General features: G+C 37.3%; 1 protein-coding gene across 2 annotated transcripts in view; it reads left to right on the top strand.

Annotated features, from left to right (window-relative positions):
- Positions 1-702: 702 nt before the first annotated feature.
- Positions 703-19,153, top strand: part of LOC122815513 (solute carrier organic anion transporter family member 1C1-like) — a 4,185,790-nt gene continuing 4,167,339 nt past the window's right edge. For both annotated transcript variants that reach the window (XM_044088066.1, XM_044088065.1), the window contains exon 1: positions 703-857. In XM_044088066.1, the coding sequence (XP_043944001.1) occupies positions 723-857 (135 nt within the window). In that variant the 5' untranslated portion in view covers positions 703-722. The remainder of the gene's footprint in view (positions 858-19,153) is intronic.

Raw genomic sequence — 19,153 nt, 5'->3', positions numbered from 1 at the left:
GGAATACTCTAATAAAGTTTTATGAATTTACTACTTTCCCATCTTGAAGCTTGTATTTGTTTTTGTGTTATATACTTTTTTTTAGCTATATTAAAATGTTATTCCAGACAGGTTATGCAAAAGAAACATATCACTTCAAACATTTTTTCTGTGAACTCAACTCATCAACTTGATATGCTTACATACGTTAGTTATTTATTTTTTATCTCAGGTATTATGCATGATATTGTCTCATGGCTACTGTAGCTGTAGTGTTTGATAATGTGGTCTTGCCTAAACATTGGAATCTTCTATAATAATATATACTGTAATTAATAATTAATATGTAATAAAATAATAATGTAATTTGATTATGTAGTAATTTATTTCATGTGCTTTAGTTCAGCTCATTTAATTAATTCATTTTGATGCCTAAAGAAACTATATAAGCTTAATTGGAAACCCTCTTTCTGTTCACATATGTCTTCCTTTGTTCCCACATGCAATAACTATGCTAATACTGTTAAAAAATTACTCAAGAGTTCAGCAGTTTGACGGTCGAATTAATTATATTCAGTTGCATGTTGGTTTCTTTCCATATTGAATTAGAGCACTAAATGTTTTACATTTTTATCATGAGGATAACATTTAACATTGTGAACTGTTTTAAAGATTTTCTTTTTTAATGATCTTCTCCATGTTTTTTGATTTGCAAACAGGTAATTTTCACTCCCTCTGAAAATATGAGTCTCAACAGTAAATCAGGTGAAAAGAATGAGTGCTCATTTAAGGTGCAAAACCTGCCTTCACTGAAAGAAACACTGGAAACTCCCATTCGGGCCAAGAAGCACAAATATGTATGCTGTGAAAATTTGAAGGTACAGAAATTTCTATGTTATCATGTAGTTATTTAGAAAAGCAACATGCAATTCCTCTGTTACTCTTATATTGCCATTAACCTACAGATTTTAAAGAATTTTGATGGATTAAATACTGAGGACAAAGCCATGCATTAAGGAAATCTTCTATATATGGTGTAAAGTGCACAGATGAGATAGAGTGCATCAGCTCCCATATAGCACTTTACCCCATCTGTTTTGGTCATCCCATTTCTATGTAAAATTAATTTCCTTCCACTGAAGTCAAGGAAATTTAACCTCAGTGACATAGGCATAGGTGAAGCATCTGTTTCATCTATAGACTTTAAAAACCGTAAAAGGTGGCTCATTAAATTCTGTATAAGCAGTTCACATTATCCTATGGAAATGTCAAGAATGTAAAAGCTAAATATTTTGGGCCTTGATTTAATGAAAGTTTACAAAACTTTTTATTAAAAGATTGCCCAAAAGTAAGGAAGGACAAGCTGGAAAATACATTGTGGCACTTGAGCCATCAAATGCCTCGATGTGTATAAAAACATTGGAAAATCACTTTAATGTATCTGATTTTGGCCAAACCGCTGCTCTTAGTACTAACCTCTTCCTAATATAGTGGGGAATAAAGAGTGTATATAATGCCAGAAATTAGAAGTTGCAATCAGAGTTATCTCTGTCTCTGTCTGTTGTCTCTCACTGAAGCACACACACAATGTCATGAGATTTTGGTTGCAGCACTTAATTTTTACTGCCTTAGTAAAAGTACGCCTGTAATTACCTACTATAATATACTAGGAATGGTACTGAAAAGTATATGGGAAATGTATAGACTGCATTTGCTTCAACTTTCAAATGGTATAGAGTGTAAACTAACTGTTCTTCAGTCAAACATTCAGGAAAGATGTGAAAGTTGAAAACATTTCACCACAATTTATGATCCAGCAGGATGGAATCACTATTAGACAAATAGTTATGGTGTGACTTCTGAAGGACAACATACAGCATCAGCTAATGAGAAAACAATTTTAGAACAGTGATTAGATTCAGGTCCAAAGCTGCATGATATTTTTAGAGAAAAGATGCAAAATATTTTATTGTCGCTAAACAGCAAATTGCTGTTTATCGATTGTAAAAAAATGGTGGCTGACAGATTTATTACTAAGAAAACCAGAGGCTCATGTAGTGGGTAAACACATGCTAAGTTACACTAAAGAAAAAAAGTTTTGTAACCACAAATGACAAAAAGAGATTTAATAAAACATAAAACAAACGGTCAAGAGCTTTCATCCCTTCCAACAGGGGACTTCATCAGAACCATTTGAAACAAATAAAAATACTGTTTTATACAATGCTATTAAAACCATGTGACACACCACCCAATTAAAATATGCTCCTTAATGCTATAAACCATCTTAGAAAAATACACTTATAAGAACAGCTAAAGTAAAGATCAGTTAATGGAGCTAAAAACTAAGCATATGTAAGCAGAATTTGTGAATAAAATAGACTAAGAGAGAAAAAAATAAAAATAAAGAAAAAACATTTCATATTTTATAATTCTGCAGCTTTGATTTTTAAAATGGGTGCAAATGAAGCATTTTCATTAATACCAGGGAGTATTGTGGCTTTCATTCTAGCTACCAGATGAGTTCCATTCTCTCAGTTTCATTTTCCCAGTGACCACCCCTTGTGTCTTTTTTAATAATGTCTACTATACCAAACAGAAACTTAGTGCATAGGTTGCAAGTCACTGTATGCTTATATAATTTGTTGTTAATATTTTTGTTTTGAATGGCATAAACATGCTCATATATTCTTTTACATAGCTGTCTTTCCATCTTGCCAGTGTAGAAAAAAAATGCATCCCTGGCAAACCGCTGCGTATACTAATTCACTGCTGTTGGAGTTTCCTACCTTCAAAATTAGACATACCTATCATGATCAAATTATCTTGCAGGATAAACCTACAATATTTACAAGCTCCACAATTTGTGATCAGGATAAAGGCTATAAAGGATAGGTGGTACTATTAATTATTTTGGGATGATCAACCAAATATTTTAGGTTGTGACCAGTTTTATAAGTAAAGGTGAGTTTTTCTCTCGAAATATGAATGAAGTCCGAACTGCCTCTGAACAGCACCCAGTTTTTCAACATTATCTCTTTAATATCTCTGCCTTGTTCCCCAAAGTGAGTGCTCATTGAGTTTATAAAAGACTTAGTAGCCCTTTGCATTGTCATTGTTGCAAAACCTTCTTCATCTCCTAGAAGGGGTTTATACTTTGTACCCCACCCACCCAAAACTTCCTTCCCTATTTCGAAAAGAAAATCTTGGGGGCAGCCTCTATCTTGAAACATTTGTAAAAGTTTACCAAGTTCTAATTTAAAGGCTAAAACATATGAACTCATCCTGGCTGCACATACAAGTTAGCCCTTAAAAATATTTTTCATGGTAGTCTTGGATGGCAGCTGTAAATATCCAAATAATTGTTTGAAAATATTGTTTTTCTAAATACTCTCAGACTGAAGCACCCATTAATAAAATCCTTTAAAATAGTAATGCCCAGATAGTTAATAGAATCATAGGAATGTGTATGTGTAAACTTAAAATATGGGCAAATACCATTAATGAACACAATGAAGTGTTCCTTTACTTGCCCCCTATCTTTCCACAGGATAAAAATATCATCCAGTTATTGCAAATAAAGGGTATAATTTTATTTATGACTTGAGTTAAAAATGTGTCTCTTTTCCTATGCCCAGACAACCAGTTTGGCGTAAATAGGGGAACAACTTACACCAATAGCCATACACTTCAACTGTCTAAAATGTTCTTCTTCAAATGTAGTAACATTGTTGTATAAAATTACTTTCATAACTTGTGTTACAAATGTTAACTAATGAACTGCTCAAGGTCATAAGCTAAAATATGACTTCATGAAAGAGTTCTAAGCCCACTCTATGTGGAATTGATGTAAACAAATCCACCACATCTATGGTGGAAAAACTGCAGTTGGGTCTATAAAATTCGTGTTTGATCTTGGTTAAAAAGTCCCAGGAGTCTTCTAATAAATAATCAATCAGTTTTAAAGCATTCTTAAGTAATCTATCAACAAAGACTCTCAGGGGTAAGTAGAACTGTTGGGAGCAGCCACAATAAGATGATATGGTGGATTGTAAATATTCTTCTGTACTTTGGGAATACCAAAAACAATTGGAATAAGGGGGTGTTTGTTTACCAGAAATTATAAATTTCTTCATTAGTAGCACCTTGGAAAAGCGAATCTTCCAGAAACAGTTATATTTTCCTATGAGCAACTGAAATCTAATTTCTAGATACCACTTCATATTTACTAGTGTCATTCAAAAGATTGATGATCTGATTACTATAGTCAGTCCTGTGTTATATCAGTATCCCGCCTCCTTCATATGGATTCATAATCCATAAAGACTCATTAGCCCTTAAGCCCTTCATAAGGGCCACCTCCTCCCTAGTCTTATTGAAGTACCTCTTTTTCTGTTCATTAAATTTGTCATAAATGGCATTAGTACAAATCTTTTCAAAACTGGAAATGATGTGGTGCAGAGGGGGATTAAAAGTACTTTTTTTTTTTAAATGTGTCATAACCATTTCAGAATCTACCCCTTGGTCTTTAAACATAATTTGTAACTTCAGTTTTCTGGTAAACAATTTTAATTCAGTAAGGACATCTGACATATCTGTACTACAGTGGGGGGCAAATGTAAAACCTTTTTTTAAATAACGAGAAATGGGTCTTTGTGATGCCCATTTCTGTATAATTAAAAATGTTAAAGCCAAGATGGCTTAGCATCCTGCTCTCAAATGCTGAAATAACTTGGTCATCTTCACCTGAAGAATTTAATAGTTGTTCTAGCTGTTTTTTCACCAGTACTGTCTCTGCCCTTTGTTCTTTGAACCAGTCGGTATGTGTGGATGTTCTAAAAAATTCTGTTGTCTTCATTTATTGGCCAACCTTTCTGATCTACGCAGTGGAGGGAATTCTTGCTCAAAAACCTCATTGTCCTTCCTATATGTGTGAGATGTGTTTTGCATGGAATTGTTGTTTTGACCAAAATCACTACCTTCCTTGTTCCCTTCAAAAGTTGCCCCCTTAGTGTTATTATGATACCCCATATCTTGTGGTAACCCCAAGCTGTAAAGTGGGGAATGATAAGTTTTAGGTAAGGGATAAGCAACCTTATGCTTATAATCAAGTTAATCTCTTTCTCATTTCTTATGCTTACGTGCTAAATTATTTTTGACCATCTCTTCTATTTTGTCAAAAATGGCATCATATCTAGACAAATTGCTCTCAGATAAAAACCATTAGTAATGTCTGTATTAAGTTTGTTGATATCATCCATTAGTTCTTTAATCTTGTCATTATTCAGTCTAATAATAAAGTGCATAAGTTCTATGCCATGTCTACCGAACATGTTCAGTTGTTGTGTCTTTTAGCTTTTCCCGGTTAGGGGTCGCCACAGCGGAACTCCAGTCTGCTAATGATTGGCAGTAGATTTTTACATACCGAGTTGCCAGCTCTGATGCACAACCTTCAATGAAGGTACGCCCATTCGCGCATATCTCCATGCAGAAGACCCTCTAACTGAGAATCGAACCAGACAGCGTCTTACTATGAGGTGACAACACTACCACAGCACCACCACCGCAGTACACCGAACATGTTCAGTAACTCATCCAGTTCAACATTACCCAGGGTCAGGCCATTTGGAAATTTATACATCCTGAGCCCTTTGGGTACTTGGTTTACTTTGATATATTCAGTTAGGAAGACATTATCACATTGTAAATTACATACATTTCCTAACTTGTTTTGAATCACTGAGCATACTCTGGAAGTTCATAAATGTAGGCTGCAGTTCATATGGGTGAAAAGCAAGTTGCTTGTTCAACCAGCTCTAAAAGTGACCCCGTCTGTTAAATAAATGTTCCTTATTGTTGCAAACCTGCCCACATGGAATAGAATCTTTTGTATGTCTACTATGGTTAAGCAAACCACTCCATGGCCTAGATTGCCTGATAAAACATCACCTATTGAAACATCACATCCTGTGGGTTGAGACCTTTGTTTCCCTGTTGCAAGTGCTGTTGGGAATTGTAGTTAATGCAACGAATTTTGCAGCTGACTAAACTGTTGAGATAGTAGTTTAGCAATTTGTGCAAGGTCCCCATCTGCTGTAAAATGGGTATCTTCCTTATCTCCTTGCAAAACCTGAGCAGCAGTGCCTTCCTCAGGCAGAGAGCATGCACTGGTAAACATAGTCATAAAAAATATGAATCCAAAAAAAGTAGAACACTCAATTTGAGAAGCAGCTGAATAGTATACTCCTTGCAGGTGAAACACCACAAAAATGCTGAAAAGCTACAGACCAGGAACCAAAACCAGCTTGAATCTGTGTAGCCAAAAGAGTAAGACTAAGAAAACCAGAGGCACACATAGTGGGTAAACTCATACTGGGGTATACCAAAGAAAAAGGTTTTGTAACCACAAATGACAAAAAGAGATTTAATAAAACATAAAACAAATGGTCAAGTACTTTCGTCCCTTCCAACATGGGACTACATCAGAACCATTTGAAACAAATAAAAAGTGCTTTATACAAAGCAAATAAAACCATGTGACACACCACTCAATTAAAACATTTTCCTTAAAGCTATAAACCCTCACCTTCACCTCTATCATATTCTGAAGAAAAACACATTAAAATGTTATATGCTGAGGCGATTAAAAGATGTCTGTAAAGCCTCATAGAACCAACAAGAATAAGTCACAGGAGAAATTCCTTAACTCATTTCCTTCATGCACACCTACAGCATTGTGTCACCAGGAGTCAGATTGCTCCTGGTCTTGTATTCTAAACATTGTACTAACAAAATGTCTTGACTGGTGAGTCATTTGTTAGGAATACAGATTTTCCACTCACAAAGGTGGGTAAGGATAGGGTTTCAGTCAGTTGCCTTCATGGTGTTTGGATCTTTGACATCATAAAGAGCCATAAAGACCCTTTTCCAGGTCATTGTGGGAGTGAATTGCCTGGGATGTAAAGCTGGGGGATGTATACAGAGAGAGACATATCAGAACTTTCCATGCATCTGACAAGTGTCAAATGCAGATGAAACTCTGGTCATAATTGGAATCCTTTCCTCATTAAGAATGATGTGTAGATATAATGAAAAGTTAATTAGCTTTAACAATTGGCTGAAAAGTTGATGTTATTCAGGGAGCATGGAATGAGATGGTTGATAGTTCAACTTGCTTTACAAAGGATGGCTTAAAGCTCTCTCTCTTGTAGGCTTCTGTCAACTGGCAAAAGCCTTTGCTGCCCCCACAGTACCCATTTTAGACAGATTACAGTTAAAAGGACATTCCAGTATATCAGATTTCATCAACCCCCAATCTGGACACAGTGCCAGAAGTCTCAGCAATAAATTGCTTGATCTTGAGGTTGTCCTGTGTCTGGAATATTACCACCTTTGTGTAATTACTGAGACTTGATTTAGACGTAAAACATTTTGTGTCTACCATGCCTTCTGGCCTGATGATCACTACAGTAGTGTATACATATTTGTCAAGTATCATATCACCTCTAGACCGATTTCTAGAGACCAACAAAAAGACCTCATAGAATTAATTCTCAGTCACCAGAATTAACACAGACTTCCAAATTATAGCCTGCTACAGGACACCGTTCATCTTTCCTGATGATCATGCTAGAGTCATGAAAGTATTCAAATAACTCCTTATTAACATAAACTCCATAATTTTGGGAGAATTTAATTACCCTGCAATTAACTGGAACACCTATACCTGCAATGTACAGTATGCCCGGAAATTCTTAGACTTAATTAAAAAAAATCCCTGGAATGGGAAATTAATAAACCTACCAGAAGACATAATATTCTAGATATGATCCTATGAATACAGTCTCTATATGTACTACTCCCCTTATTTCTCCTTCCCTTGTTAAGTTGGACCATGAACTTATGATGTTTGCCTTCAGAATCAACAAAGCCGCTAAAGCAACATCTTTGAATTTAAGGACATCAAGTGGGCAAACCTCATTAAATTATATGACAAAGTCTCAAACGTTACCAATGACAGTACCAGCTCAAACTGTGACTTGTCAGTCAGCTTCATAAAGAAGTTCTATACTGGCTTAGACAAATGCATACACTTTGCAATCCCAATCAGAACAAAATACAAGCATGATGGTTCTTCAACATAAATAAACTTTGCAACATGAGAAAAAATTCTTAAATTACTACAACAAATTCAAAGCTCTTCATAACAAGGATAGTGTACAAATACATTACTATGGAATTGAAAAATACTATTAGGACTAGCAAAGTAACCTACATACTTAGGGTAAGATAACTAACCAAGAAACATTACCTAACAATATTCAAAACTTTAACTAAATGAGACCACCTACCCTGACCAATAGATGTCGCCAGTATAGTTGAAGACAAGATTAGTGCAAACTTCATGCTCTGAAACATGTATCTAAGCTCCACATATCACAGTATATGAACTTTTCTAGAGAAGAGAGTGGAGGGAGCTATGTCACTGTCAGGTTTAATTAATTGTTTGTAGAGCAGGGTAAATGGATTAATATCTAGTTTGGGTGGTATTCTGGTGTAGAATTAGCTTGAGATATGAACTGGACTTTTCAGTGCAAGCTATGTAGAATGAATGTCCCCTCTTTCTATTCCTGTCTCCTGGTCTTGTATCTAAATGTAAATTGTACCTTGGAAGCAAGTGATACACATATGGGTTGTCTTTTTTTAACACAGGACTTAGCAATAGCTAAATATCTGAGCTGTGTTGTGTAATGTAAGCATTAGAAATTGGTCAGTTTTATTTATAATACTTTGTGCATTTGAAAGAATATGAGACAGGTTGGGTCTAGATTACTTTCAGTTTTCCCTGTTGTTAGAAGTAGTAGTATGATAGGAATGCATCTGAAGAGATATTTGGTCAGTTTTAGTGGATGTTTAATTATAGACATTTGTATGTGAGAAATGGTCAAGACAAGTTGTATACCTTTTTGGTGCAGAATTTAAGAAAAAAGTGAGGAAATCAGATGGTATTTGGCAGGGGGGTGACTGATAGAACAAAGTGAAAGATAGGTGATGTGAGATAGGATTTCATATCTGTTGTTGTGGACTCAAGTTACTTTGTGGGTGGCGGGCAAAGGAAAGTAGTAATCAGAGCAAAGTGTAGAAATAGGGAAGATTTTGAAGTATATTGTGAGGTTAAGTGAAGCAGGTTTGAGAGTTTGTTGTGTCTGTGGAGGCTAGGTTTGAGTGGTACTTAATAATTAGTGCAAAACGAGAAGGTGGAAGATTGCACAGGACCTTTTCAAAGGGGTTAGCTTGGTTAGGAAGATTGGACAGTGGAGAGAGTGTTTCAAAATGTATCATAACCTAGGAATATTGTCAATCCACAAGCCAATGGGAGGAGGGTATTTGGTAGAAGAAGGGGAGTGTAGTTTGTTTGTAGTAAGTGAGTAGATGTACTATTTCAGGAAGTATGGTGATTATATTTGTATTTGGTAATAAGGCTTATCAGCATGTTACAGGGGAAATAGTAATTATTCTGCTGGATGTTGTAGGTGTGTTGTCAGTTGTGGATGGGCTAAGGATCATGAAATATGCTTTTAAGAGCACATATGGAATGTTGTGTTGGAGATCTAAATAGTGGGAGGTAATCGGTCTGTACAGGCATTCTCAATGGAAACTCAGCAGTGAGATGTTTCTATGGTAAGTGAAGAATAGGGATTACACTGAAAATAAATAAAATTATGGATAAGTCAAAGAGTGTTACAACTATGACATAAATATGTTTTGCCAATATAACTGTTGTGCAAGAATCAATTCAGTTATATGGGGAAGGTGGAGAGGACCTAGAAAATGGAAAATGATTAAAATGATAGTGTCAAATTACAGAAGAGAAAAATAAATACAAATGCTAAAATAATCATTTTTAAAAAGGTAAAACAGCATTGCTAACAGGGGAAATCTAGTCTGCTATAAATAAGCTAATAATTGTCTGAGGAAAAATCAGTAGACAAAATTAGGAAATGTGACAGCAACAGTAACATTATTAATGAAGGCAATCCAAAACAAATAGAGAAAATAACAAGAAAATGTAAAGGAAAATGTCACAAGTGTAAAAAAGGGAAAGCCAATCTGATGGCATGCAGGGATAAAGCCTTTATTACAGCCCAAAGCAAGTTGCTGATGGAAAAGCAGATGGAAGATAAGTGTGCTCATCCCAGGGAGTGAGCAGTTATGTGGTATTCCCTGTAACAGTCCCTGGTGGTGACTGGGGATGTTGCCTTAAGGGGCATAGTCCAAAGATGGGTTAGGGGTGGTGGGCATGGCTGATCTACTGTGGAGGTGTGAAGATACATCACATACCATTCATTGCACTCCTGCCCTTCAAGATGCTAACATGATATGACATTGGGAGGGGGAGTTACAAATAGGACATAACAAAATCTCTTCTACAAGGAAATGACACCTAAGCTGCTCTTAACTTCCATGACAGGTCCCAGCTGCATCAGAGAAATTCTGAGGGGGATAGAAAAGCTGGTAGATACAGCATAGATGTTGGGAACTGGGTGGAACGGCCATAGGATGAAGCAAGGATCCCCCAAATGCAAAAATAGCGGGTCACAAGGAATTTATTATTGAGTCAAAGAGAGAAAAAAGATTCCTCCCAAAAAGATAAAATAATAGTAAATTAAACAACGTTAGAATATAAATAAAAATGCTGGTTACTGCCACAGCACGCTTGCTTATAAACAAATAAATAAATAGGTAAATAACTCAGGCAAGCGTCAACAGAGTGAGAAATAACATCCAATGTGTAGAAAATCCAAGCAATCCAGTCTTCTGAAACAGATAAATCAGTTTATTGCACAGATGAACCACGATAAGCGCTTTCACTAACTAGTAGCTTCTTCAGATCACAAACAAGAGGCACAATAGCCATGTGCTTTAAATATCTGCATGTTAATTAATCAACCAACTTTTAAAGCAGAAGCGCCATAAAACAAAACTTGAAAACTAAACATATAAACATAATATCATTGACATCTAAAATAGACAATAGTGTATACATATTCTATTGAAAATTAAAAATTTAAAAATAACTTCATTCCATAAAGAATGTAAAAACATATTATAAGCAGCATACTATCAAGTATAAAGGTATATGCAGCCTAATACATAAATGCATGTGATAGTCATATTAAATAAAACCTTAATACATGGAAGTAGTAATGCAAGGCAACTTATAAACTAAGCAAGGTAGATACCATCAGAAACATGATAACTAACAATAAAAAATAGTCATATACAGATCGAGGGAACTATTATCAAACAAAGTGATGCTAAAAACCTTAACGAAACTGCAATGTGAAGGGCATCTATCAGACCACATTTAAAGAAGCGTAGGCATACTAAGTTCTGATATTTTTTAGATTTTAGATTTTAATGTATTTTGATACTTGCACATATACATTTTTTCTGGGTAACCTAGTTATTTCACATTGCAGTTTCGTTAAGGTTTTTAGCTCTATACTTCTAGATAATTTATTCTTCTATTTTATTTATTTATTTATTAATTTATCTATTCTTGTACATATGCACTCATATTTTATATCTAGATATATATATTTATTTAGACACTACACTTATATACATTTTTATACAGATGCAGATATACATTCATGTACTGACTTTACTATAACAAGTATCACTTTGTTTGATAATAGTTCCCTCGATCTGTATATGACTATTTTTATTGTTAGTTATCATGTTTCTGATGGTATCTACCTTGCTTAGTTTATAAGTTGCCTTGCATTACTACTTGCATGTATTAAGGTTTTATTTAATATGACTATCACATGCATTTATGTATTAGGCTGCATATACCTTTATACTTGATAGTATGCTGCTTATAATATGTTTTACATTCTTTATGGAATGAAGTTATTTTAAAATTTTTAATTTTCAATAGAATATGTATACACTATTGTCTATTTTAGATGTCAATGATATTATGTTTATATATTTAGTTTTCAAGTTTTGTTTTATGGCGCTTCTGCTTTAAAAGTTGGTTGATTAATTAACATGCAGATATTTAAAGCACATGGCTATTGTGCCTCTTGTTTGTGATCTGAAGAAGCTACTAGTTAGTGAAAGCGCTTATCGTGGTTCATCTGTGCAATAAACTGATTTATCTGTTTCAGAAGACTGGATTGCTTGGATTTTCTACACATTGGATGTTATTTCTCACTCTGTCGATGCTTGCCTGAGTTATTTACCTAATAGTAAATTAAAGCTCAAGAACAGAACAATCCACTGTGATTGTTTTTCCACCTCATAGTTTAACATTTGCAAGAGAGTTTTCTCCAGATAATTCAAAATTAATCGTAGCAGTATTACAGCTTTCACTGAAAATTGCCACCAATAAACTCTGTCTCTCTATACACTGCTTAAACACTATGTAGTTTGTTGACAACCATGTTTGAGCAGTTTTTGAGCTTGTTTAACCTTAGCTAGATCCTGACTGTGTGTCCTTTAGAGTTCTACAGCAGCAGAATGAGAGATGATAGACTTTATGTGATTTGAGTACCTCCAGTTTGCTTCTTTTACTTGTTTTTTCTTATTGCACTTCATTCTAGCTGTTTGAGTCTTGCTACTTATTTCAACTGTATTCTATTAAGTTTTACTGTTTGCACTTTATTTGCTTGTTTTAAGTTAAATGCAACTGTTTTAATGCTGTAGGCTACACACTCAAGTGCACTAGCCATTTTTCTGCTTTTAGTAGTGTTTTTGCAGTTCTAATTGTATTTTTGAAAAAAACAAAACAAAACAAAAAAATACTATCTTCTTACTCGTTTCTCACCTTTCTGTAACTAGAATAGTCCAGATTTCAGATTTGCTGATCTCAAGACTGTTTTGAAGTTTCTGTGTTGCCCAGACCTTACTGAGATAGAGGGAAGCTTCTCTGCTTATCAATGGGAGTGTTAAGCTCTGAGCAGCCTATCTGTCACTAAAGGAGTGGTTTCAGCTCAGAAATTTTATTTTTATCGACTATTTTGGGCTGTTTCTGTCCCTTTCATCTTTCTGTTTAAAAAAAGTGTTTGCTCGGGTTTGCGTGATGCGCAGCGCCACTTAGCTAAGATAAAACCATTACCGGTGCCTTAAAGTCTACTTTTCAAATTTTCCTTTAGATCTTGAGCACTCAAATTAGACCTTAAATCCAGCACTTGCTCAGAATATCTTGTAGCGTTTATTGCAAGTTCACCCACTGCCACTAGCACTAACTTTCCAAAAAGGAAACAAAAAGCTTCAGTACTTAATCTAAGCATAAATAACTCAGTACTTAAAAAGCTGATCACTTTTCCAGCATGTCCAAAGATCAGTTTCTGATGCTTTCTCCCATTAACCTGGTGAACCTGGGCATCCTGAGGCAATGCAGTAATTGCCTCATGTACACAGACAACCCTCTCCTCCTACCTCCAAACACATCCACATGTGACAGATGCAAGTAAATAGTCAAACTTGAGGCTTCATTCTCTCAATCCAAGACTGGGTCAGCCAGTGAGGAGGAGTAGGTCAACACGCACATCACATCACAGACAACACATAGCCCCCCTGTTAGCACACCACCACCACTATCACATAGCAACACAAAACACACAACTACTTTCAAGGAGGCTTTCTCAAAAAATCTGCCCAAACAACAGAGACCTCCGAGGCACAAAAGCAATTAGCCATCCTACCCAAGCATAACCCACAAGACACATAGCCCTCACAACCAGTGTGCGACTCAAGCTAAGCCCCTAAGGCAGAACAATGTACCAAACACATTAGTCATAGGTGACTCAGTTGTAAGGCACACTGACATCTCTCTCACTAGGCTGAATAAGGCAAAAGTCACTGTCAGCTGCCTGTCAGGTGCCAGGATTCACCACATAATGCATGCATTTGGGTCTCTCCACAGCAAATACAAATAGGACTCTGTCATCGTACATGTTGGTGTAAATGACCTAAGATGTACCTCCCTGGACTACATGAAAAGAGACATGGAGGAGCTCTCTGATCTTGTAGCCCAGGCAGGTATGACCCTAGCCTTGAGTAGCATCCTACCATCACCAAGAATAATACCACAGTAGAAGCAGAAAATTATTGGCTTCAATAATTGGCTAAGTTTTTGGTGTCATTCAAAGGGGATCCAGAATCTGGCTGCTTGAGATTACATGATAGACAGACCTCGATGCTTTGCCAGAGACAGACTGCATCTGTCATCCCTGGGATTCTGGATACTAGCCAAGGCCCTGGCCACCACTATAGTGCCTTTTTTAGGCAATACACTAAAGACAAATTTACCACCATAACATCTGCTAGTAAATGCATCGTAAGAGTTATGCTACTCAACGCTAGAAGTCTAAACCTCAAAATGTACTTACTTGAGTCACTCCTCAAACTGGAGAACATCGACAGAGACCTGGTTCAAGGCTCCTGAGAGCACCCCTGTGCTACCAGGTTACAATGCATATTACACCTTTCAGCCCCCAAATCTGAACCATAGCCTTAAGGGATGTGATGATTGAACCATCAAAGGTAGAGGTGTATCCATCTTCATAAAAGATACACACACCTCCAGACTTGTTGCCCAACATAATGCATCAGAAATACTTCAGGTACAGTTATCATTGGGCAAAACTGCAGCCCATGTTGTAGCCTGCTACAGATCCCCAACAGTGTCCCAGGACTCCCACTCTGCATTCCTGGACACTCTGGAAAACATCAAAGTCCTGGCTAATACCCTTATTCTGGGAGACTTTAACTACCCCTCCATTAGTTGGAACAACTACTCCTGCTCCAACTCTTTTGCCCAACGTTTCCTGGAATTCATCAACTCCAGTGCCTTGGACCAACTCATCCTCACCCCAACTAAGGGAAACAACATTCTTTATCTGGTCATTACAAACATGGGGGAACTGCTGCTCTACTCCTTTCTGACCGCAAGTTAATCACCATTGATATCCAAATCCCGTCCCACCCCCAAAAAAGGAAACTACAGTGAAAAACATCTCCAAAGCTAATTTTGTGGTTCTAAGGACAGATGTGGCAAGCTTCACATCATCCATAGAAATGGGAAATGAGAGTATGGCTGCTGAATCATACACCAAGGCACTGTATGAGCACTTACACAACTGGATGGATAGGGCCATACCAAACAGAACCAAAACGCTCTCCCCAAAAAAAAAAAAAAAGGAAGCCAATCTGGTGGACCCCTGCCATTAACAAACTCTACAATAGAAGGAAAAAAACTGTTGCAGAAAAGGGTGAAGTCTGATGAATGGAAAAATTCCATTGGAAAACTCAGTAAAAAACTGAGATCCCTCATCAAATCCACCAAAGCTAGTTATGAAAGCAAAATTGCTACAGATACTAAGGACAACCACAAGGCATTCTTTAGTTATGTCAAGAATCTGCATAATAATATGCAGATTTGCTCTGAGCTACAGCACAATGGCACCACTTATATTGAACCAACTGATATTGCCAATATCTTGGCAGACAGGTTTAGTGCAAACTTTATTCCCCCTCACCCCCCAAAGGGCCCATCTACATACCCAAGGAATACCAACTCCCTATTATCATGACTGCACAAGTAGAAACTGCACTGACCAAAGGTAAGAATACAGCTTCCATGGGACCAGATAATATACCGGGTTGTGTCCTACATGATCTGCAAAAAGAACTGGTGCCACACCTGAGTGCCCTGTTCAACTTCAGCCTCAGTTCTGGCTTTGTCCCCACTGAATGGTGCACTGCTGCAGTCATCCCACTCCACAAAGGGGGTGCGGCTACTGACCCTAGGAACTACCGCTCCATCAGCATGATGAGCCTGATCTGTAAGGCTATGGAATGTATTATTATGGATCTTATAAATAAGGATATAGGGAACCTTCAAACCCTGGACCCCACGCAGTTTGGGTTTGTGAAAGGCAGATCATGTCTGCTCAGTCTGATAGACTTTTTTGAAGCTGTCACCAGAGCAGTGGATGAAGGCAAGGATGTCCACACAACCTACCTCAATCTAGCCAAAGCCTTTGACACCATCCCACACTCTGGAATCATTGATAGGCTCACTAATCTGGGCATTAACCCGTACATCACTAGATGGGTTGCCAACTGGCTCACAGACTGAACCCACACGGTGAAAGTAGCTGACTCCAAATCTGACTACTGGGCAGTTACAAGTGGAGTCCCACAGTGATCAATTCTGGGTCCTCTCCTGTTTGGTAATTACTTCTCTGAAGTTCAAGCCAATACCACGGGACTCTGGTTAACCAAATTTGCGGATGACTGCAAACTGGGAGCTATTATTGATTCACAGGCTGATGTGGACATCCTACAAAAAGGCCGAATGGAAACCAACGACTGGTGCCAAAACCATGGCCTTAGGCTCAATGCCAAAAAGTGCATCGTCATTCCCTTCGGGAAAAACACGGTGCCCACAAACTACCATATCGAAGGGAACCCACTTAACTCTGAAGGTGTTATAAGGGATCTAGGGACACAGGTAGATAGCAATCTCTCCTTTGACAACCACTTCACTACTGTAGTTAGGAAGTCCTTCTATGTGGCACATCTCATCACAAAAGGGTTCTCATCCAGGAAAAAAGAAGTCATTATCTGTCTCTACTTAGCCCTCATTGGACCCATTATAGAGTAAAATGTTCCCATTTGGCATGTACCTCACTAGACACCTCCAACAGCTGGAAAGGCCACAGAAGTTTCTCACAAAGAGGATGTTAGGACTCATACATGTGCCTTATGCAGATAGACTTAAAAAACTTAAACTTTACTCCATCTCATATTGCCTACTTAGAGGTGATCTCTGCTTGACATACAGAGCCATGTCTGACATGCTTCATCTGAAAAAATCCCAATCCCTCCATGCTACTCATTCCAAAGACCTCAACCTCATCATCACATTAAACAGAACTTGTTGGAGGGATAGGTTCCTAACCCAAAGACTTCCAATACTCTGGAATAAAATCCCCATTCATGTCAAGCAGTGCACTTCACTGTCCTATTCAAGAGAAATATTGATGAATGGATGGGATATAGGAAATTAACCCCGGGGATCACTTCAATCGCATTGCTAGATAGGGGCACAGGGAACTAACGTCTGGTAAGCCAGATGACTGGGAACACTATTGGGCTAGGCTTGCATTGGCTCCAGGGCTGTTAGCCTAGTACTTACCTATGAACCTATGAACAATGCAACAATAAAATTCAAAGTGTGACTTAGAGAGTTGACAGTGCAAATACTGCAACCAGCCATTACAGTTAGGAATTAATAACTAGTAGCCAGTTATGATAGTAGTGAGTACTAAAATAAAATATTTATTTATTTATTTTTATTTTATTTGATTTTACATTTGTTGACTGGGATAGTCCGACTGGATATATGTCCATTTTCAGTGGAGGCCCGGGGTGAAAAGCTCCAAGATAATAATGCACATTGAACATTTAGTAAATGCTAGTTTCAAGCAGATTACAGTCATAAGCAATACCAGCATTTAGCACATATAGTACTAACTTATTATAAAACACTTTACAAAACATAACATTATTTTCAAAGTTATATATCCATAACATTACATTCAGGTTTAAGACACACTGAGCAGCAGTTATACAATTGACACTTCCTGTAATGGAGTGGAAGAAAAAGGTAGAACTAGTTGAAGGTAAGGCACCTATGAAATAGAGAGGTCACTAGTCGGGGTTAGTGCAAGGACATAACCAATGAGTTTTGAAGTATTTCTTGAGTTTGTTTTTTAATTGAGTTAGTGAGGTTTCTGGGGTCAAGTCAGCTGGGAGTCTTTTCCATGTTTTTCCAACAGAGTTGGACTCCTAATGTAATGGGTAGGTGAGATGATAGCATGTCCTGCCATAGGACTGCCTGTTGCCTGCCCTGCAGGTAGGATTGAAACCATTGGCGTGCATGGTTGTTTAAGGAGAAGGCCTTCAAGGTATTTATAAGCATTTTGTGGTCAACCATGTCAAAAGCCTTGGATAGATCTAGAAAGAATGCTGAGGATAGTTTGTTATTATTGCGGTTGTGGTTAATGACATTAGAGAAAGAGAGGAAGGCAGAAGTAGTACTGTTGTGCGGCTTAAACCCATGCTGAAAGTTAGACAACAGCTTCTGTGTGAGGTAGTGCATGAGCTGTATGTGTACACACTTCTCCATAATGTTAGCTAGAGGTGACAGAATAGCTGGGTCTAAAGTTTGACAGTTCAGTGGAACTGCCTCCTTTATGGAGAGGTATGACATGCAAGATTTTCTGTGTAGTGGATGCAGTAGCTTCAGATATAGCTCTGTTGATCAAGATTGAGATGGGGTATGCTATGGTGTCAGCAGCCTTTTGCAGATAGTCTGCTGGAAGGAGGACAGCAGCCAGGGTGATGGGTCTTAGTTTCTTAAGTAGGGCATGAATAAGTTGAGTAGGAACAGGTTGGAAGGTAAAGTATGTTTGGGTACTGGGTGTGGATGCATTAGAATTAGAGCCAGAGAGTCAGATGGCTAGAGACTGGATAGTCTCTGTGAAGAAGCTGTTGAAGTTATAAGCAATGACTACTGGAGATTTTTGTTGGGAAGCTGAGGGGGGGGGGGGTGGAGTGGTGGTTTGGCCTGTGTGGAGTAGTTTGTTTATTCCTGCCTAGAACTTTTGAGGTTTGTTTTGGTGTTTTTTTAGTAGATGGTAGTAGTGGTTCTTTTTGTCTAAGGTTATGGATTTTTTGGTGTCATTCCTTAGCTGGCTCAATCTTAGTTGATCAAGTGGGGCTTTTGTTTTTCGGTGGGTGGCCCATGCTTTGTTTCTGAGTGAAACTTTGGTTTTGGTATCTTTAGAAAGCCATGGTGCAATATTAGCTTTGGTTCTAATAGAGTGGCTGGGACCATGGGAGTTAAGAAAAGCAAGAAATTTGGTGTTAAAGTATTCTACTGCTTCATCTAGGGGGACACTTTTTAGTACTGACCAGTTGCATGCCTTAAGTTCATTTTGAAACTTGGTGAGAATAAAATTCTTGTTTCTTAATTTTCTATAGGTGGGTTGGTAGGCGCAGTCTACTTTGAGCTTGATTACACAGGTGAGACATTGGTCACTTAGGTCATCATATTAGATATTTCATTGATATAATTTATACAAGGGTA

This window comes from Protopterus annectens, chromosome 11.part0 (assembly GCF_019279795.1).
Source record: "Protopterus annectens isolate FY-2018-M chromosome 11.part0, PAN1.0, whole genome shotgun sequence".
NCBI lineage: Eukaryota > Metazoa > Chordata > Ceratodontiformes > Protopteridae > Protopterus > Protopterus annectens.
Note: the sequence above shows the minus strand (reverse complement) of the source record. Positions and strands in the feature narration are given on the sequence as shown.